Genomic DNA, 23557 nt, shown 5'->3' on the forward strand with positions numbered 1-23557 from the left:
TGGCTCCCATTTGCTGCTGTACAGAGTTTATTTCCGTCGGTCCATTAATTCACCCCGTCCCGCTGGAGCCCGGTCAAAATTTAGAGACCAACATGAGAAGCACGCAGATTTACAAACATCTGGAACCACAGAGAGGATGTTGCACACTCAATAAAAGCAGTTTTGTCTTTTTTTTGACATATTTTCTGTTGAATCAGTTACTGTGGCAGGTAAAATATTGCTATAGATTTTCTGTTGCTAGGCAGATTAATTGGGAGGGGTTTGATTATTCTAGAGAGCATCTGATTGGATGAAAATTTGTGTAGTGCAGGATGAGTCATCAATATTATTTTTATGTTTATTTGTCCTGGAAGAGAAAAAATATAAAGTATTAAGACTTTTCAGAGCTGTTCAAAGAAAAGTCATGAGACACATCAACCAAACAGAAAAACTATGTTGGTAATTATAAAAATGCTAAATACTGGCCGATATATCAGCCAAACACTAATTATTGTTTTCATTTTAGTAGCACATTTGGATACAGATGATTTCAAATATAACAGAGATCATCTTTAAAGTCACAAATTGTGAAAATAGCATTGTGTGTGTGTGTGTGTGTGTGTGTGTGTGTGTGTGTGTGTGTGCTTGTGTGTGTGTGTGTGTGTGTGTGTGCTTGTGTGTGTGTGTGTGTGTGTGTGTGTGTGTGTGTGCTTGTGTGTGTGTGTGTGTGTGTGTGTGTGTGTGTGTGTGTGTGTACAGTGGCTGGATAAAGTTGAGAAATGTTTAACTTAATGCAAATGAGCTTACAAGATGGAAGTATACAATGTATGACATTTTAAAAAGGTATGTGTTAAATGTATCAATATAATAACAGACTGATACATGCATTCATAGATATTCATCTTGTTCCTTATTTGATGCATTGTGCACTGCAGCAATTTCATTCATTTATAAAATGTTCTTATTAAGTGGCAAGAAATCTCATATTATAATCAGACTTTTAAAAATACAATGGGAATAAAAAAATAATAATAAAAAGTAAAAGCTCATTTAAATATTTTCTGCAGCAATATTTCATCCATAACCTCTTCCAGGCATGTGAAATGTCTATGAAAACCTGTTCAAGTAACTGTCAGTGTAAACAACACACACCTTCTGCTCCTGATCCATCTGCTGAGGTGTGATTGCCGTGAATAGTGAGGACGGTTTAATTATAGCAGAAATGTGTCAAGGAGATTTTAGAGGTTCCTGTAAGAGGCATCTGTTAAACACTTAAAGAGCCATAAACGAAGAGGTTCCTGCATCTTGTCTGTTAAAATCCCTGCCGGATATTCATGTGTGTTTCCCCATTTCTGCTGCTTTTACAGCTGGAATTAGTCTATGAAGGTCACAGGTTTCCAGAGAGAGACTTTTACCTTCAAATCATGGCTCATTTTCACCTGAAACAACCCATGATCTTCTAAAAGCCTAAAAGGCATCCAGTGGTCAACTAGTCATGGCAGTCTGTATACTGAAAAAATGCGTGTAGAAACAATCCTTACTCAGAATTTGATAATAAATTTTACAATTTTGCTCTTATATGTTTTCATATTAATAATAATAATAATAATAAATATTTTATATTGTGATTTTTTTGGATCATATCTAAATGCATTTTTAGAAATCCTCCCATCTTTGTGTAAAACTGACATGTTTCTGCTGTTTTCTGGAAAGGGAAAAGCGTCAGATCCCAGCGAGGAGTTTGGAAGGCGTTTGTCGATTCGGCAGCAGACTGGAGTGCTGTTATGGATGGAAGAAAAACAGCAAAGGACACTGTGAAGGTAAAATTAGGAGACAAGGATGTATAAAATGTCATTTTAATTGCAAAAAGTAAAAAGTAGTAGTCAAAGATTATGAGAATAAAGTCACAATGTTTCGAGCATAAGCTAAATGAGAGCAAAGTCATTGCATTTTGAGATTAAAGACTTAAAATGTTGATAATGTCAAAATTACGAGAATAAAGTCACAGTAATACAGGAATAAAGTCACATGTGATATAAAAACAAGTAAAAATTACAGACATAATAATTTGAGCAAAAAGGTCAAAATGACCTGAACAAAGTCTTAGCAAAACAAGATTAAAATCACAATATTTTAAAAATAACGTTTATTTAATTAGTGACAAGAATGTATGTGTACAATGGCTTTTTAGTGCCATGTAGAAAAAAAAACATTCCAGATTACGAGAATGTGTGTGAGGTTAAATTTATAATAGTTTGATAAAGTCAAAATTACTAGAATAGTTGTATCAATAGAAGAACAATGTCTTATATGAGGTTAAAGTTGAAAATAAATGAAAATAAACATCAATATTTTGAGACTACTGATTTTATTCTCAAAATATTACAACTTCAATCTCACAATATTATGACTTTATTCTCATAATCTTATGTTATTTGTTTATGTATTTACAACAGTGTTATATAATTGTATTTACAGTGATTGAGAATTGTTCATGAGTGTAGCTAGTCATTTAAAATATGGAAACACTGGGTGAATACTCCATCCACAAACTCATACAGTACAGTATGATATGTTCGTTCTTTCTGTGGTTTGGTGCTTTTAAACCACACTGAACTATGAGAGGAAATCTGGGAGAACAGAAGTTGGCTTTGGTTTGCAGATGTGTGGTTTTGTGAACAGATTTGACCTGTGCTGTTTCCTTTAATATATCTCTACTGTTGAATGTTTTACCAGCTCAGTGTGACCTGGGCTGCAAACACGGCGAGTGTGTCGGCCCCAACAAATGCAAGTGCTTCCCAGGATACACCGGAAAGACATGTAGTCAAGGTTTGTGCCACTGGTATTTGAGTCGTATTATAGTTTGTGTTTTGCCAAATTTTTAATTTATTATATATTTTTTTGAATGTTTAGTAATTTTGTTGTGTTTTTTGTAGTGCTGTCAAAGGATTAATCACGATTAATCACATCCAAAATAAATGTTTTTGTTTACATTATATGTGTGTGTACATTTATGTATACATAAATACACAAACATACAGTATATATATATTGAAAATATTTACATGCATTTACGTATATATTTATATTCATGTTAAATATTAAATATGTTAAAATATATTAATACATTAAATATATATACATATATTTAAAGTATAAACATAACATATTTTTCTCAAATATATACATGCATATGTGTGCATTTATATATACATAATAAATATACACAGTAAAAACACATATATTATGTTAACAAAAACATTTATTATGGATGCGATTAATCGCAATTAATCATTTGACAACGCTACTTTTTGTCATTTTTATTTTATTTATTATTTTTTACACATTATATATTTTTTCTATAATTTTATATTTATGAGTTTTAGTTCTTTGTATAGTTTATTTTATTTAGTTACTTCAACTTCAACTAGTGTGTGTGGTGTGTGTGTGTGTGTGTGTGTGTGTGTGTGTATTGTTATTAAGTTTGTGTGTCTGTCTGTGTGTGTGTGTGTGTGTGTGTGTGTGTGTGTGTGTGTGTGTGTATTGTTGTTAAGTTAAGGATTTTTGTTTCAAGTAAGGCTTTTTTTGTTGGTTTTCCCTCGTTTGCCTTTGCAAGTGATTCAGTGCATCAGTGAACTGTGAATCAAACTGAGTCACAAACTAATTCAGCCCAAATACGTTTGTCAGATTAGTTTAAAAAGAGTGATTCATTCGCGCGATCTGGCATGGCTAGTTCTCAACAAATCTCATGTCAGTGTATGGTAATCTCTATTGTCAGATAAGGTTTTTTCAGTAATATTTTTACAGTAAAAAAGGTCTGATTCCTCTGTATCATGGCTGATATTACTAATGATGCATTCATCACATTGACAATGGAAGGTCCCTGCATTGTGAGATTACATGAGATATATTTTACCAAATGTAGTAGGTCATCCATGCATACAGTAAATTCCTAGACTGTACACAGTTTTTATGCTATTTAATGCAGAAATAATATGATGCTTTGTGCACAGCCTTTGACTACCCTGTCTGTTTCTGTCTCTGGGTTCAGATCTGAATGAGTGCGGTCTAAAACCTCGGCCCTGTGAACATCGCTGTATGAACACGTTTGGTAGCTATATGTGCTACTGCTTAAACGGATACATGCTGATGTCTGATGGCTCCTGTGCAAGTAAGTGACTGTGCTGCAGTATATATAAATGTGAGTATAATAGAGTAACTTCTTAAACTTGTGGATCCAAGGTCAATAAGCTATAATTTTGAAGCTAAATGAGTATTAATATTGCACATTATTGATGTAAATCTTATGTAAATCTTATGTTTGCTTAATGTTTGTGTATCAATTAATTGCACAAACTCAAAATTTAATTTTAATTATATGCACCAAAACAAGTGTATAAAATGTATTCCATATAATTTAAGAAATTTGAACAACTAGAACATTAATCACCCGAAGGGTGACTTAAAAAATAAATAGAGCTAAATGGCTAATTCAGAATAACAAATATTTGCATGTGCTCATAAGTTTACATACTTTAACCAAAAACACAAATGTTTAAGTTCAATGGATTATGAGTGATCAAACTGAGCATGTTCAGCAGCCCATTGGTTTGATATAGCAAGTTCTTGCTGTTTAATAATTTAAGTAAGTGACTGTGCTGCAGTATATTTAAATAATAGAGTAACTTCCTAAACTTGTGGATCCAAGTTCAATAAGCTATCATTTTGAAGCTAAATGATTATTAATATTGCACATTCTTGATGTAAATCTCATGTAAATCTTGTGTTTGCTTAATTTGTGTATCAATTAGTTGCACAAATCCAAATGCCATATTAATTATATGCACCAAAACAAGTGTATACAATTTATTCCATATAATTGAAGACATTTTAACAAATAGAACATTAATCACCCGAATGGTGACTTAAAATAAAGCTAATAGCTAATCAGCTAATTCAGAATGACAAATATTTGCATGTGCTCGTAAGTCGACATGCTTTAACCAAAAACACAAATGTTTTCAGTGCAATGGGTTATGAGTTATCAAACTGAGCATGTTCAGCAGCCCAGTTTAATAATTTAAGATGCACATACTAAATGACCTAAAAGTTGACTTTATTTAACATTTTATTCTGGGTGATGTCAGGTTTTGTACACTAGTTAATTCAATCAGCCTTTGAATCTGAGTTTGTGTCTGAGTTAGTGAAGGTCTGTGGATGTTTTGTCGTGTGTCCTGCAGACTCAAGGACATGTTCTCTGGCTCACTGTCAGTACGGCTGTGAGGAGGTGCAGGGTGAGGTTCGCTGTCTCTGTCCGTCTCCTGGCCTGCAGCTGGGATCTGATGGGAAGACCTGTGAGGGTGAGAACAGCTCAATGACACCCGCTCTTCAGACGAAGCTGTTGCTATACTAACTGCTCACTAACGTATGAGAGTGATGGAGCTGCTCAGTGCAAGTCCGATTTCAAGTCTTGATTTGCTCTGTGTTTTTTTTCTTTATCATACCAATAATATCTTGACCTCTACATCTGATTAAATGAGATTGCAGATATCAGATTATTTAAATTTTGCTTAAAATAAACCTGATTTACCCAGAAATATCAGTGAATTTAAGATTTCAATTTAAACAAAACATGTAAAGTCAAATTTTCTGTGCCCACTGGCAATTAGTTGAATTTATGCTTAAAATGAGATTTGAAAAAATCTGCCAGTAGGGTCAGAAAAAAATAATCTTGTTTTCCTGTTGAATTAAGTGATTTTTTTCTGACCTCATTGACAGATATTTGTTCTGATTTTAATAAGCAAACAGGCAAGGAAGCATAAATAAATAAAATAAATGAATCTAGTTGTCCTTTGCTTTAAAATATTCAATTGGTTTGCATTTATTTGTGAATTGAAATTGTTTTATAAAAATCCTTGTAATCAAGAGCTGGTGGAAACAAATCATGGAAATTCATAAGTCACTTTTGAACAATGAAAGTCGATAGTCAAGATGCCTAATCAACTCTCGTTGTTTCCCTCATTTTCTTCTTCAGACATTGATGAATGTGCAACCGGGAAAAACCAGTGTCCGTTCAACCGTCAGTGCACCAACACATTTGGAAGCTACTACTGCAAGTGTCAGACGGGTTATGATCTCAAATACCTCAATGGGAAATACGACTGCGTTGGTAAGAAAGAAACTGTTATTATTGACCTAATAATAGAGTGCAGCAGTCGTGTTTTAAAAATACTGATTCAATTTTTCTACTTAAAAATCTGAGGTTTAAATCACTATTACTTGCTGTTTATTTCGGAGTGAATTTAAAAAAAAAGATAAATCATGCATCATTTTTTTTAAATGCTGTGCAACTCTGAAGTTGTTTATTGATAATATTTGCTTCTGTAGAAGAAACAAACAAAAACTTCTTAAGGAAGAAATAATTATCTTTTTCAAATATTATAATTATTTAAATATTAAATCATATTAAATGGAAGAATTTTATGAAACTTGTTTCAGAACTTTTAACAAACAATTCTGACCTTTTATGAATATAAATTTAGAACTGCTAGATATAATCTCGAAATTGTGAGATAAAAACTTGAGAAGAACAGTCTGAATTGTGACACATAAACTTGCATTTGAAAGAAAAAAAAATCTGAATTGCGAGATAAAAATTTTCTTTTTATAATATTTTTTTTGTGGTGCTATGTGGTGAGAAACAAAACAAAAGGGGGAAAAAAACAAATGCAGGATGTAAACTGAGAAAAAAAAGAAAAAAAAAGAAAAAAGTCTGAGTTGTGAGAAAAGGTCTGTAGTAATATGACTTTTTCTCAGAATTGCTCGAAACATTGTATTGTCATTACTGATTTGATTGTAACAGTGCATTGTGGGATGAGTAGTTTAATTCCACATACAATAACTAAACAGTCTTTTTTCTAATTTTCAGATATACCCTTGCTTGAAATATTGTGATCAATTTGGAGCCTCTTGCTTTGGTTCATGACTCAGATCCCTTTAATAAATAATATTTTACATGCTTGGAGAGAATTATAAAAAAAACGTACAGAATCAAGGCCCATGAAACAATGTGCATTTACTCTTATGCTTTATATCTATTAGATATATGCAATGCATATGCAACTGAAAGATGTGACACAAGGATAAGAATGATACATAATTTGAAATGTAACACTAAAACTCACTGTATTTTCAGATATAAATGAATGCGTGTCCAACACACATAAGTGCAGTCATCATGCGGAGTGCATCAACACTCATGGATCCTACAAGTGTAAATGCAAGCAGGGTTTCCGTGGCAGTGGATTTGATTGTTCAGGTGAGAGACAAAATCAAACATGAAAGCAATCAATCAATTGCTTTTGGTTGAAATATACATCACTAGTGATGAATTTGGACATACGTACCGGATGTATGTTTCTCATGATCTTAAAGACCTTAAATTCTTCAATGCTTCAAATTATTTTTGTAGAATATAAATCAAAAATATAATGCATGTGAGAAATTCTTAACAAAACTAAAATGCAACAATGCACCTCAAGAAAATTATTTATTTTTATACTCTAAAATAATAAGGTTGGTTTCTGTGTCCAAACTCTTGACTTCTACTGTATATTTTGCATATGGTAAATTTTTGTGGGTATCTCTAGAAAATGCTGCAGGAATCATCAGCAGCTCCAAAGTGTTTCCTTTAAAGAGCCTCTTGAATTTCACAGGGGTCAAGCAGAGAAAGTCTGCGATTGAAATCCCATCTGTGTAAATATCTGCATTTGTACCGAACCCACTGAAGTGAAGGTCAAAGGAAACTGTTCTTCTGTGCTGTTTATCTGCATAGATTCCAGAGCTGCACTTCTGTAGAAATGAACGAGGATCCGCGCATTGAGGAACTTTAGGAGAAACATCTAAGGGCATAGGAAAACTTTTCTAAAGTTATAATTTGCTGAAAATGTGTTCACCCTCAGGCCATCCAATTTGGTGAGTGTGTTTCTTCATCAGATTTGGTGAAATGTGTCATTGCATCAGTGTCTCATCAATGGATGCTCTGCAGTGAATGGGTGCCGTCAGAATGAGAGTCTGATAAATACATCACAATAATCCACAGCACTCCAGTTCATCAGTTAACATCTGGAGAAGACAAAAGATGAAACACATCCAGCATTAACATTTCTTAACTAAAAAATTTCCTACGGTGAAAAGTGGTCTGAATCAGGAGAGAAATCTGCACAGATTAAGCAGCGTTTACAGTCCAAAACTGCTCGTAACAAATCTGTGGCTGGATTTTGATGAGAGAGACAACAGGAGATGGACATTTTAACTGGAGGAAGTGTTATTATGGATTATGGTTATGGTTTGAAGTTAAAAACATCTTAATGCTGGATGTGTTTCAGTTATTGTCTTCTCCAGATGTTAACTGATGGACTGGAGTGCTGTGGATTATTGTGATGTTTTTATCAGACTCTCATTCTGACGGCACCCATTCATTGCAGAGCATCCATTGATGAGTAACTGATGCAATGCTACATTTCTCCAAATCTGATGAAGAAACAAACTCATCTACATCTTGGATGGCCCGAGAGTAAGCGCATTTTAATTTTGGGTGAATTGTTTCTTTAAACTGAACTGAGATCTCAGCGAGTAGCCTGTATTTTGACCTATGAGCAACATCATTTAACTCATGTGAACCGAATCCTTTGTGTTTTTGTAGTCAAGCCTTTTTATCACAGATCCTGGGAAGGTAAAAAAGGAAATGCACAAGTGATTCTCAACGGTGAGAAAGTCCAGCGATGCAGGGCAAATGTTAAATGGCTGTATGTGCAGAAGGACGTTTCCTCTAAGCTCTGATATTTGATGTGATTTCTGAAAACACTCAAAACAACATGCAAACATCAGCATTAAGAGGAAATTTCTGCTTTGGCAACCTATTTAATGCCTTGCAAATACAATAGGTAACACTTTACAATAAAGTCTCATTTGTTCATGCAATAGTTAATGAGATATCTATAGGACCAGACTATATATATATATATATATACTGTAATGTAACTATATAATGCACTAAGGTTAACTAATTTAGTTAACTAATGTTTAAACCTTAATGTAAAGTGTTACCATACAAATTAATTATTGATGTTTGCACGATGTAATGCACCACCGATGCACTTTGCATGGAAAAGCCTCATACATATCCAGACATGCAGTTATGGCGAATATAAAGCACATTAAATGATTAATGCAATGATGCTGCGATTGCATGAATCAAATAAACAGGCTCCATATATCGATTTTTGATTTTTAATGGCTTCAAAACACCATTCAACATCAGCACACAAGATTTCATTGCAGTTTTCTCATGCATTGAGTTCCATCTTCTGTGTCATGCAGCTATTCCTGATTTCCCCTCTAAAACTCGTATTTTGGGAGGAAAGTTTGACAACACCATCCCCGAGCCTCCACTCCGTCTGCAACCCTTCGACTACGAAGGTGAGGTCTACATCGGCCCTCCGGAGCAGAAACCTGTGTTTCCAGAGGAGGAGAAGTTTACTGATGAGGAAGAGGAGGAAGACGACACTGGAAACCAGCTGGAGGACGAGGAGCTGAACCCCAGAGGAGACGCTTTCTGTGAGTAACACTAAAAATACTGCTCTTTACACTGTTGACACGAGTCGTCCTATTTAAAGAGCACATACACTGAGTAATATGCTGAGCCCGCTCACAGCTGCAGATATACAGCTCATAAACACACTAGGCATTATTAACCACACAGACTGGGTGTCTGTTGCATTACAGACTAAAACGAGAATCAACACAAAAACATCTGCGAGAGATTGCTGTTACTTTAAGATTGGTATTATTGTGTTTTATATGACAGACTAAATATGTATTATCAGGAATTTAGTGCAAAACTCTTATTTTGATAATATTTATGTACTATTATAGTATTTATTAATATTTAAAATTAGCTTTTATTATTTTATAATTTGAGTAATTTTATTTATGTGCTTTTGTCATTTTTTGTATATACATTTTTTACATTTATATACAGGTATATATAGCTTTAGTTTATTTTATCTTAGTTTTAGTCATTTTAATTTCAACTTAATTTAGTTTAGTTTATTTCAGTTAATGAAATCAATTTTAATCATTTTAGTTTTATCTAACAAGAACAAGTCATCTTTTAGTTTTATTCAGTTTTGTACTTCGACGTAAACTAAAGTTAGTTTTCTAGGCAAGTTATTAAGTTTAAAGTTATCATCTAATATTATTTTATTTTATTTTATATTATATTTTTGCTTACTTAAGTACTTACTTTAGTACTTAAACTTTAGTTAGTTGCAAAGTTTTTTTTAGCTTAAAGTTTTTAATCAGGTATTTTTATTATATTTTCAAGTTTTTGTGATTTTAAAGTTTCTCCTCTAATGTGAAATTTAATTTTAATTCAGTTTTATTTCAGTTAATGAAAATGATTTTAATTTTGTTTTTCTATAGCAAGTTTTCAAGTTTACGTTTCATGGTTTTACATCTAATATATTTATTTTAACTTCTGTTTATGAAAATTATTTTTAATAGTTTTAAATTTGTCTTAATAATAACAACACTAATGTTTTAGTTAAAGTAATTTTAAGTACTTGAACTTAAACTTTAGTTAATTGCAAGGGCAAGTTTTGGGATTTTTAAAGTTTGTTTGTCTAATATGAAATTGTATTTTATCTCCAATTAACGATTTTTAATAGTCTAAGTTTTAGCAACAAATAATTAGACTTATGTTTAGAGCTTTTCGCACCTTGCTCAGGTATTTTTCTCAAAGCCCAGAACACAGAGTGGATGAGCGAGGTCTGTGTTCAGGGCATGCTGGGACTGAACCCAGCTGCATGTACAGACAGAGAAACCACGAATAATTTCCAATTCCACAACTGCATCTGACTCGTATTATTTCCTGTGAGAGGAAGCAGCGTTTGCAGGACGGTGTCAGGGTTTTGCTCAGGAGGAAATAACTGGTGCTGGTGGAGTAAGTGCTTATTAAACTGCTCTGATGTGAGATGTGAAGGAGTGAAGCACATCTGTTATCCTGCAGACTTCAACAAATAAACACACAGGATTTATTTACATAATTATTTTATTCTGTAGGCATTTTCCACCATCAAATGTTAATATGTTGAATGGATAAAAGCATATTTTAAACTGAAAACTTAAATTGTTGTTAAAGACGTCATTCTGATTTAATTCCACTCACTTAAACTGCTTTCAGCCTTTATTCAGTTTTAGGAATCTACATCTTTTGATTCAGTGTTATTTCATTATCTTTGAAATACTGTTAATATGGGTAGTTTTCCATTTCCTTTTTAATTTGAGTTGAAATGCTGATAATTTTGGCTTTTAGTAATATTAGTTTTTTTAATGTAATAAAAAATAATAATGAATAATAGTTTAAATGATTGTATTATTGTTATTTAGCTTAGTTTATTATTTATTTATTTTTTTCATACATCAAGTTATATTAATGATTATGAGATGGCAATTAGCTTAAATAAAATAAGCATTTATTTATTTATTCATTAGTTTTTATTTACGTTAAAATATATTTTATTTCAAGTAAAACATTTTTTTTATTGTTTTGGGTTTTTAGTTAACCATATGAAACTTTTTTTTCTTTTAGTATTTTTTATTTCAGTTTTAGTTTATTTTAGTTCTTCAACCAATTGAAAGTGAGAAATGAATTTTCACTTTCCAGCAATGTCTATATATATATATATATTTGTTCATTGAAATCTGAAATAATAATAATAATAATAATAATAATAATAATAATAATAATAATATAAAAAAAGTAATAAATGAAAAACTAACTGCAAATAACCAAAAAGAAGTTTAAGTCCTTAAAGGGCTAAAACTGAAAAAAAAAAGAAAAAAAAAGAAGCTTTTTTTCCAAAAGAAAAACTACTAACCCAAACCATTTTACAAAGTAGTTTCGTCATTGTAAACTTAAACTAAAACTATCAAATCTGAAATAAAATAAAATGCAAATATTAGATGAAAGAGCTCAAATCTCATCATCAGATTTCATGATTGCATTTACTTCTGCAGGAAAAATAACTATGTTTAACACAAAGAAAGGACATGTCTTAGAAACTCTAAATCTCTGGACAAGACTCATGTTAGAGATCCGACAGGAAAAGACAAGCCCAAGACACAGATGAGCTCTGCCTTCAGACACATCTTCCAGCGCTCTTTTCCTACAGAGACAAACAGACAGAAAGACCTCAAGCCTCTTATTATCTGCGTCAGAGCAGCTGTTTGACTGTCTTTCATCATCTCTCCTAACAACACACCAGAGTCTGACAGCTCAGACAAGTGTCCACTTGCAGGATTCTCCTCTTCTTCAGATGTTCACTTTCTAGTGAGGACTTTCCCTGATTCACCAAGAGAAGATGAAATACTGTAGTTTAAAGAGTTGGTTAGTCAACACAGTAAAAGCAGAATCCATAGAAAAACAGATGAATATTGGTAGTGCAAAATAAATATAAAAGTTATTAAATATATAAAACTAATTCATCATTAAAATATTAAAGTGGCTTTACATAATATTGACCTCTAACTTAAATAAAATAATAATTCATATTGAATAATAATAAAGTAAAATAAATATGCAAAATAAATATGCTAGAATTATTGTTTAAATTTATTATGAATAAGATATGAAAGTGATTAAAATAATTAATAGTACAGTATGAAACAAATCAAATAATCTTAAATATTATACACACTAATATATTAATTGTGCAGTATAACTTTTTAATAGGACAATATATTTGTAAAAATCCATAGGAAAACAGACAGTGAGAAGATTACCTATTAATTAGTTTTTAAGATTTTTACAGAGATTTACACAAAGCATAATTCCTTCATATTAAAGGAGTCATGACCCACAATTTTCACTTTTCCACGAGAATCAATGTATGTTATGATTGCCTAACGATTATACACTGGCCGGGAAGCCGATATTTAAAAGTGAAGCGTTTGTTTACCTCAGGGTTTGTAAAATAGCCCACGTGCACGCGCACTCAAATACGAGATTTTGATTTCTGCAGGATATACCATATATGGACACCGCAGCAGGAAGCTCGCCCCTTCCCCTCTCCCCCTCATATTCAGTCACGAAAGACGCTGGAGTAGTGCACACGTGAGTTGCTCTGTGGTTGACTGCCAGAATCAACATGTAAATGTGTTTTCTCTACCAAGAACGGACCTAGCTATCAGTGACCAGTGGATTAAATTCATTTTTAATGACGCGGTTCCTTCCACCTTTCCACTGGCTTATCATTACGTGTTTGTGCTAAACATTGTACGCCGAAATCCTTCACAAATTTGGTGCAATATCAGGCGAAGTTGGCATCGAAGCTCGGGAAAAGCGCCATTCCAACAAAATTCCCTGCAATTGAAACAGTAAGACTGTGTTTTTATTGCTCTACTGTGTGTAACAAACAGCATAACTGCTAATGCAGCTATTGTATGCTATTGCGTCTGTCACTAGACAAATAAACGAAAGACTGGAGGTGAAGTAATTATTTATGTTCCCTGTAAACGGACTGCAAAAACGGACTTTTGACTGCATTATAATGATTTCTTAATTCAGAATATGATCAAGATTGCGTAGGTTGATGTGTTCGGGGAATTTGCCAGTTAATAGTAACATTTAAAGCCCCTTAAATGAATGAAATGACTCGAAAAAAGATTTGTTCATTTTGATGAACGACTTTGAACAAGAGAGTCTGGCGTTGCCAGATTGGGTGTTTTTTCCGCTACATATTAAGGCCGGTTTACGGTGTGTTTTAGGTGGGTTTTTTTTCCTGGAAGGCTTTATAGAAATCTGGCATCCTACTGAACGAAGTTAAACTGAGAGAGCGTGGCGTTCACAGACACCAGAATGAACGACTTCACAGTAACGTTCATCAGGCAGAAATGCGGTACGTTCAGTTCAGTCCAAAACATGAATGAGTTCATGAACTATCGTTCAATGAACGCGTCCAGGCACAACTCTGGCGGGAGCATTAGCTTCGAGGTATGGGGAATGGCTGCTAACGTACTTTGCAAAAAACAAATGACTGAGATCATCATGAATTCGGTTATTGTTTATTTATTGCCTAACGCTTACATGAGACCCCGTCTAGTTTGTGTGTGTGTGTGTGCTCACGTCTTATATTTGTGTGTGTGTGCTGTGCTCACGTCTCATATGAGTAACTTTATGTGCGTAGATAGTTCATATACATGTATGTGTGACTAGTACTTAGTATATATGCAAGCGTGTTTCATATGTGTGCGTGAATGAAGTTTGATTTAACCCCTAAACGGCGCCTCATACTTATACACTGGCCGGGAAGCCGGTCGCGTTCATTCACAACTTGCGCCATGATGTCCGTTTGTAATGATATGCTAAAGCGTTACCTGCGGTGTCAACCCCCCTCCTTCCTGCAACCAATCAACGTGCCCCTCATTTGCATTATTATAATGACCGTCCACGACAGCCAAAATATCGCATCAGATCTCGCGACACAATAATGCCTACAGAGATAAGGGTCTGAGGAGCTCTGTGTTTATTTTTTTTTCCAATTTTCTTTTTTAGAAGGGCCTGAAAGACTATAATACAGCCGTAGGTATCCAAGGTAATACGAGGGTATGACTCCTTTAAGTCCTGTTTTTCTGAGTGTGTTATTCATTCAAGAGATTGATAAAACATTATTGTAAATAAAGCTGGGAGCACATCAGATTCGGCTCAGTTTTCTGTTGAGCGCTGCAGGAACATCATCTGGATCATTACCTGCTGCGTTCGCTGTTCTTCTGGTTTGACTGAGATGCTGGAAATGCTCTTGATGATCTGTGTGTTTTTCATCTGTAGTTCCAGATGATTTTCTGCCTGTTTACGGTCCAGAGTCAGAGCCGAAGGAGATCCAGGCAGCGCCGCTGAAGGAAAGTAAGCAAACTCTTTCAGATTACATCCAAACGCTTCTGTCTTCCAGCATTCAGAGGATTTGAGAAGTGCTGTATGTGTTTATTGGAGCAGGATTCCTGACGGACTGTGACTTTGATCGCGGTGCATGTGAATGGGTGCAGGATGATCAAGATGATCTGGACTGGACCATCAGATATCATGAAAACGGTACAAACTCAAATCAGCATTAATAATCTGTCCACTGGGAAAATGAACACAAGTCATAGTCATAGATCCCTCTCGCATATTTATTAGAAATGTAACATTACGGACTGAAATAGCAATATGATCAAAAAATGAATAAATTGCTCATATATAAATATATATTATACATACATTAAGATTACATTTTTACTAAATATTAAATACTAAAAGTTTCATTTAAAAGTACTATAATTTATATAATTAAAACATATATATTTAGTAGTAGTATAATGATATTACTGGAATAGTACATCAACAATACAATAATATTAAACAATTAATATCTACGATATTAATAATATTTTGTTATTTGTGTCACTTGTCACTTATAATTTAATTTAATAAATATTAAAATTTATTTATACTGTTACGGTCTAAATACACTCTTTTAAAAAAATCCAATAAAAGCATTAACCTTGACTGTGGCTGTTTCTCTTTGGTTCTTCAGGAAGGGAGTATTTCTTGGCTCTGGAAGGTCCTGTGGGGAACAGGAAGGAGCAGGCGAGGATGAACCTGCTTCTGGATGATTACATGCGTCAGAACAGCTTCTGTCTGAAATTTGATTATCGCATTCAGGGTCAGAACATGGGCGTCTTACGAGTGATGCTGGACACCAGCGCTGTGGCTGTCTGGGAGAGAAGAAACCCTGTGAACGACAGCTGGCAGTCCGAGCAGATCACCATCAGCTGGACAGAAGACACGCCACACGCCGTGAGTTACACTGTAACGACTGGGTGAAGGAGTGGCAGGAAGCAAGTGTGAGATTAATGAGATTTAATGAAAACAATGAGACAATACAAAACTGAGACACAAATAATGCTGGGAGGAATGCACAGTCCAAGATGGTGGTGAGGAAAGACGAATCCGAAAGGCGGAGGTGAGTTGGCAGCAGGAGAGGGTGACACAGGAACTGCGGGGAAGCGAGCCGAAGGTAAGTGGTGTTGCTTGGTTGTGGGTTGCGTAGAGTGGACGGAGTTCCGGGGAGAGACGGACATCCAACGCAGAAACACATAAGAAAGCAAGGCATAGGTTACAAACATGAAACAACGCTCTCACGAACACAAGACGCTAGACAAGCCAATATATAGGAATGCGTAATTAGTGACAGCTGTTGCTGATGACAATTAACGGAGACGCCCACAAACTAATCAGTGCTGACGCGTAACACACAGACTTCACCCACAAAGTGCAAAACCCAGAGATCACGGTTTAACAACCGTGACAGTACCCCCCCCCCCCCCTCTAAAAACGCCTCCTGGAGTTCCCAGAAAGGCCTACCTGCTGATTGTAATCATCAATAAGGGAGTGATCCAGTATGTCCCTAGCAGGTACCCAACTCCTCTCCTCCGGACCGTAACCTTCCCAGTCCACCAAGTACTGGAATCCTTGTCCCCTCCGTCTCGAGTCCAGAATACGATTAACCGAATAGGTCGGTTCCCCATCTACGAGACGCGGCGGCGTGGGAACCGGGGTAGGCAGATTAATACGTGAATAAAACACGGGTTTAATTTTGGACACATGGAAGGTGGGATGTATCCTCCTGTACGCTGGAGGTAGTTTGAGGCGGACTGTCACCGGACTAATGATCTTGGTGACAGTAAACGGGCCAATGAATTTGGGAGCTAATTTGTTAGAAACGGAACGGAGAGGAATATTGTTAGTAGAAAGCCACACCTTTTGACCCACGACGTAAACGGGAGGCTTTGACCGGTGGCGATCGGCCTTGGCCTTAGTGCACTCCCTCATCCGGAGCAGAGTCTCGCAGGCTCTGGTCCAGATGCAGGGCACCTCTGGACAAATGCGTGAGGGGAGGGGACCGTGACTTCAGATCCCAGACTAGGAAAAGCTGGTGGCTGGTAACCTAAGCTGCACTGAAATGGAGAGAGGCCCGTGGCTGACACTGGTAACGAATTGTGAGCGTACTCCACCATGGAGAGTTGTTGGCTCCAGGAAGAAGGATTCTTGGAGACCAAACATCGCAACGTTCTCTCTAAATCTTGGTTGGCTCGCTCAGACTGCCCGTTACTCTGGGGATGATAACCAGAAGACAGGCTAACCGTCGCTCCTAGCAACTTACAAAATTCTTTCCAAAATTTGGATATGAATTGGGATCCCCTGTCAGAAACCACGTCTACCGGGAGGCCATGTAACCGAAAGACGTGATCTAGGACAGTGACCATTGTCTCCTTGGCTGTCGGTAATTTGGGCAAGGGAATGAAATGTGCCGCCTTCGAGAACCGGTCCACTACGGTCAAAACGACCATCATGCCATTAGAGGGCGGGAGGGCGGTAACAAAATCTAGTGCGATAAGTGACCAGGGTCTCGAAGGGACAGACAGCGGTTGAAGAGGCCCATCAGGAGGCCGGTTAGACGACTTACCACTGGCGCAAACTGGGCAAGCCAAAACAAAATCGTGGACGTCACGAGCCATAAGTGGCACCCACAATCGTTGTTTAACTAACCCCTTGGTTCGGCTTATCCCTGGATGATAAGCAACGTTAGAGCAGTGACCCCACTGAATAACTTCAGACTGTAAGTCTTCCGGCACAAATAAACGATTCGGTGGGCAACCGGGTGGAGGCGTTACCCCTTCTAAGGCCGTCTAGACCTTCGATTCGACCTCCTATACGAGTGCTGAGATGACTATTTTCTCAGGTAAAATACACTCGGGAGTCACCGGGCGGGCGGAAGGATCAAAAAGACGTGAAAAAGAATCGGGTTTGACATTTTTGGAACCCGGGCGGTACGACAGAGTAAAATCAAAATGACCAAAAAAAAGTGAATTGAGGCTTTTGGCGGTTCTAATGTACTCTAAATTCTTGTGATCGGTCCAAACAATGAAAGGTACCCCTGAACCTTCCAACCACTGACGCCACTCCTCTAAAGCTAATTTGACGGCCAACAATTCTCTGTTACCAATGTCATAATTGCGTTCAGCAGGAGATAACTGATGAGAGAAAAACGCGCAGGGATGCATCTTATCGTCCAAGGTAGCACGTTTGGAAAGAACTGCTCCTGCCCCCACCTCTGATGCGTCGACCTCCACCACGAACTGCCGTGTGGGATCAGGGGCTACAAGAATGGGAGCCGAAACGAAGCGGCTCTTGAGGTTGGTAAATGCAGTTTCGGCTGCATCCGACCACCTGAACGGAGTACTGGGGGAGGTCAAGGCCATCAGAGGTGAGACTAGTTGGCTGAAATTACGGATGAAACGTCGATAGAAATTGGCGAACCCCAGAAACCACTGTAGGGCCTTACGGGAATCTGGAGATGGCCAATCTATCACAGCCTTAACTTTGTCAGGATCCATACGTATTCCCTCGGACGAGACGATATACCCTAGGAAGGGAACAGACTGTGCATGGAATACGCATTTCTCCGCCTTGACAAAAAGCCCATTCTCGAGTAATCTCTGGAGCACTCGTCTGACGTGTTGAACATGTTCCTGGAGAAATGAAGAAAAAATCAGTATGTCATCCAGGTAAACATATATAAACTGATCTACCATGTCTCTCAACACGTCATTAACGAGTGCTTGGAAACCCCTGGCGAGTTGGAGAGCCCGAACAGCATCACCAAATATTCAAAGTGCCCTCTAGGGGTGTTAAAGGCGGTTTTCCATTCATCCCCCTTCCTGATGCAGCACCAAATGATAAACGTTACATAAATCCAATTTTGTGAATACGGATGCTCCCTGTAACCTCTCGAAAGCTGAAGACATCAACGGTAACAAATAGGTGTTCTTTATTGTGATGTTGTGCAGCTCTCGGTAGTCAATACAAGGTCACAGAGAACCATCCTTTCTACCCACAAAAAAGAATCCCGCCCCCGCTGGAGAAGAGGAAGGGCGGATGAACCTCGATGCCAAGGAATCAGAAATGTATTTCTCCATGGCCTCCCTCTCCGGAATAGAAAGAGAGTAAAGTTTGCCCTTAGGCGGAGACTTACCTGGCACTAAATCTATAGCACAGTCGTAGGGACGATGCGGAGGAAGAGAAGCAGCACGGGACTTACTGAACGCCTCCTTCAGGTCCAAGTACTCTGCGGGCACGTTTGATAACACCATGGTCTCTTTCTGTAAGACAGAAACAGGCACAACAGGACAAGCAGAAACCAGACAAGACTCATGACAACTTTCACTCCACAAGGTGACAGTGTTGGAGTGGATTATATTTGATTAACCAGGGGTGACCTAAAACAATGGGAGCTACAGGGGAGTCCATGAGGTAAAAGGATATGGTTTCACTGTGGTTGCCTGAGGTGAGCAGAGTGATGGGTTCAGTGTAGTGGGTGAGGTATGGCAGTTCCTGGCCATTGAGTGCGGTGACATGGATGGGATGAGACACAGTCATGAGTCAATGAAATTACCATCGGCCCCAGAGTCCAGAAGGGCGTGACAGTCGTGAGTGTGGTTCTCCCACCGCAGTTTCAAGGTAAGGAGAGTCGATGATGTGGTTGAGGACTTCCCGGCGGAGATCCCACCCGATAGTAGCCTCAAACTTACCGCAATATAAACACAGTCCTTGGGACCTCCGCCGCTCTCTCTCCCTCTGGGAAAGCTGAGCTCTACCCACCTGCATGGGTTCATGATCGAAGACGGGACCGACCATGTTCCCTCGACTCGAGCGCCCCCTTTCCGGAGAGACGTAATGGCGTGTAGGACTGACTTGTCTACCCAGGTGGTTAATCCGAGCGTCCACCCGAAGCGCCAGGTCGATTAGGCCGTTGAGCGTTGGGGGCAGCTCGAGGAGGTAGATCTCCTTCTGAGCACGCGGCAGCCAGGGTGCGGAACTGAATGGAGAAGTCCGCCACGGGCGGGCAGCGCAGGCGGTGCAGTGGGCGCAAAGGGAGAGGTGAATTGATTAATCTGCTGGGTGAGCTCGGACACCTGTGTCACCAGCGCTTGGATCGCGCGTCTGGTGTTCAAGATGCTCTCCCGCTGCTGATCCATGTGGTTGACGCTGTGGTGAATGAATTCAGACAGTGAAGTGGTGCTCGCTGCTTCCATGGTTGGTGAGAGCATTCTGTAACGACTGGGTGAAGGAGTGGCAGGAAGCAAGTGCGAGATTAATGAGATTTAATGAAAACAATGAGACAATAAAAAACTGAGACACAAATAACACTGGGAGGAATGCACAGTCCAAGATGGTGGTGATGAGTGACGAATCCGGAAGGCGGAGGTGAGTTGGCAGCAGGAGAGGGTGACACAGGAACTGCGGGGAAGCGAGCCGAAGGTAAGTGGTGTTGCTTGGTGGTGGGTTGCGTAGAGTGGACGGGGTTCCGGGGAGACACGGACATCCAACACAGGAACACACAAGAAAGTAAGGCATAGGTTACAAACATGAAACAACACTCTCACGAACACAAGACGCTAGACAAGCCAATATATAGGGATGAGTAATGAGTGACAGCTGTTGCTGATGACAATTAACGGAGACGGCCACAAACTAATCAGTGCTGACGCGTAACACACAGACTTCACCCACAAAGTGCAAAACCCAGAGATCACGGTTGACCAACCGTGACATACACTTATACAGAATGAGTTTTTTTAAGTTATTAAAATTGAAAGGTGTGATACTTGAGCCACAAACTGCACAAAAAACTATTTGCTTCTTCACTATTTATATCTTGGATTCCAGTAAAAAAATATCTAAACATTCTTAAATCAGAATGCATTTACTTTAGATTCAAAAGTATTTACTTAAGTATTGTTTTCTGAATAATCATTCAAAATAATGTCAGTTTATGCTTCAAATTAACAAATAAGGAAACAAATGCAATTCCTAGTCTAATTTATGTAACTTTTTTCTTTTTTTAAGCATTAAATTCACTTAATATGAATCATTTTAAGTCATTTTGTATCTCACTTTTCTTGTACTAGAAAACATGATAAAAATATTAAGATATATAGGGGAAAAAAATGAGTGGATGGTAAAAAATATTCTTATTGTTTAACTAAATCTATATATATATATATATATATATATATATATATATATATATATATATATATATGTGTGTGTGTGTGTCTCTATATATGTGTGTATATAAAGTAATAATAATGTATATAACGCACACAGACACATAAATAGTATTTTTTAAGACAAGTTTATTGTTATTTTTGTCACATTAATATTTTAGTTTAAATATTTATTCTATATTTAAAAGTATATATTTATGTTTGTATTATTTACCTATTACAACTACACTGTAAAGAAAGGAAAAAATATTCTGCACTGACATTTTTCATAAATTTTACAGAAATGTCTATTAAAAAAACAAAAATCTAAATTTTTTAATTAAAATATAAATTATATCAATACAGTACATTGTGCCATATAGAAAAATGACAATGACAAAAATATTAAGAAAATATTAGCATATACTGATTTTTTTTTAACAAGTTACAAGCAAGTTATTGATTCGGTTTTGATATGTCTAATTATTTGTTCTAGACCTTGTATTGATATGTTTGATGTTCTCCAGCTTATTCCAGTATGTTTATGAATGGTTTGGTTTCTCCAGATCATCTTTGAGGCCGAGCGTGGTAGGTCAGCAAGCGGAGAGATCGGTCTGGATCACGTGGTTCTGATCTCTGGATCCTGTTCTGATGATAAATCTGACATCTTTTAGCGGCGACACAAAGGACATCGTTTAGACTGTGACTTTATTAACCATCTCAACAACAACAAAAGACTTCGCTGATTAAGCTGTTGCTCAGCTTTCATAATACACAGGTGCAAACCTGCATGAAAATGAGGAGAATTACATTCATGTCAGTGTTATTGATATTCTGTTTTCTGATTGTAGGTAGATAACAGTCAATGTATGATTATATTAGCATTGTAACATTATAATGGCTGTAAATTTTGCTTTACATTTAACTATTTTAATAGATGCATTAATTTTACACTTCTATTCATAGAATTCTTTATTAATAATTTCAAATCTATAACTCTGCCAAGATTCATTGTCAAGACGACAGCATCTTGTTTTTTTTTATATAATATAATAGATATTTGACAATGAAGCAGGCTAAAACCTTCTGTACCTTCAGCTCTGAGCTTGTTCAGTGGTGATATTTGACTTTTTTAATAAAATGCATAGAAAATGGACACAACTCAAAACCATATTTCTGAAACTGAACATAAACTGAATCTGAATCAATCCCTATCTCGTATATAGTGCACTAAGTGCCATTCACCATACAGAAAACACTAACTCTGTGAACAATTGACCAATTACAGCTGCCTTTTCAGAATATAGAGCATTTGATTGGACAAAGTTTGATGAGAAGCTGTGGTGCAGGGTGATGTCATCAAAATCCTTGATCAATAGTGGCTTAAGTCAGAGACTGTAAGTTTTGAATGCTTATATCTTCTAAATGTAAACTAGTTTATAGCTAACTTTAAGGCTGAAATATTCATACTAAAAAACAATAAACTTCCATTGATTTCATGGAGATCTGTCATCACTTACTCATATTCTTTCAGACCTACATGGCTTTCTTTGTCTTCACAAGAAGAGTCGATTCATTTCAAAGAGTTGATCAAACAGTTTGCAAACTGGTTTGAATTGGTTCACGAATAGTTCAAAGCAAAAAGATTATTAATCACTAAAGGTACATTAAATAGCCAACTACAAACCATGGAATTATCATGTTTTAAGAGATGGGTACTAATTTATGTATTAAAAATGTGCTACTATCACAGAGTAAGAAATGAACATTTGTTTCTAAAAGAGTTTTTGATTGCTCTACCCATAGTCTTGCATAGCCAGACCTTAAGATTGACAGCAGAAGGTCTGGGGACCACTTTGAATGGCCAAGGACCACCCAAGAGGCCATATAACTCACAGATAAAACCTGGGACATGACAAGCCAACAGTTGGCCATCGGACAATGTCTGGTTCAACTGTCTGGTTAAGCTCAGCTTCAAAATCTGACTTCAGAAGACTACAGAGGTTAGTCCGGACTGCTGAGCGAATTATCGGTACAACCCTCCCATCTATTCAAGAACTGTACTTATCCAGAGTGAGCAAAAGGGCTGTTAAAATCACTCTGGACCCCTCACACCCAGCACACTCCCTCTTTGAACTGTTGCCATCTGGTCGACGCTACAGAGCACTGAGCACCAGAACGACCAGACACAGGAACAGTTTCTTCCCTCAGGCAATCCATCTCATGAACTCTTGACAATAATTGTGGAACACACACTATTTATACTGATATACACCTTTTTATCTTACACACATACTTAGTCTACACTTCAAATTTCCACATTTGAACAATTCATTCAGGGATCAAACATCACTATAGTGATTTACATTTGTTACACAGCCTTTCGAAAGTGGAATTGCTGTTCTGTTCTGGAGAAATGGTGGGTGGT

The 23557-nt window shown here is 36.9% G+C and overlaps 1 protein-coding gene across 2 annotated transcripts in view; it reads left to right on the forward strand.

Annotated features, from left to right (window-relative positions):
• egfl6 (EGF-like-domain, multiple 6) overlaps positions 1 to 22004 on the forward strand; it is a 23380-nt gene extending 1376 nt beyond the window's left edge. The window contains exons 2-12 of one of the 2 annotated variants that reach the window (XM_059500710.1): positions 1693 to 1799; positions 2716 to 2808; positions 4031 to 4150; positions 5220 to 5339; positions 6014 to 6148; positions 7175 to 7297; positions 9361 to 9597; positions 14870 to 14944; positions 15032 to 15130; positions 15615 to 15877; positions 21696 to 22004. In XM_059500710.1, coding sequence (XP_059356693.1) covers positions 1693 to 1799; positions 2716 to 2808; positions 4031 to 4150; positions 5220 to 5339; positions 6014 to 6148; positions 7175 to 7297; positions 9361 to 9597; positions 14870 to 14944; positions 15032 to 15130; positions 15615 to 15877; positions 21696 to 21803 — 1480 coding nt within the window. In that variant the 3' untranslated portion in view covers positions 21804 to 22004. The remainder of the gene's footprint in view (positions 1 to 1692; positions 1800 to 2715; positions 2809 to 4030; positions 4151 to 5219; positions 5340 to 6013; positions 6149 to 7174; positions 7298 to 9360; positions 9598 to 14869; positions 14945 to 15031; positions 15131 to 15614; positions 15878 to 21695) is intronic. The other variant, XM_059500711.1, reaches the window with a different exon arrangement.
• The last annotated feature ends 1553 nt before the right edge of the window (positions 22005 to 23557 follow it).

Source organism: Carassius carassius, chromosome 19 (assembly GCF_963082965.1).
Source record: "Carassius carassius chromosome 19, fCarCar2.1, whole genome shotgun sequence".
NCBI lineage: Eukaryota > Metazoa > Chordata > Actinopteri > Cypriniformes > Cyprinidae > Carassius > Carassius carassius.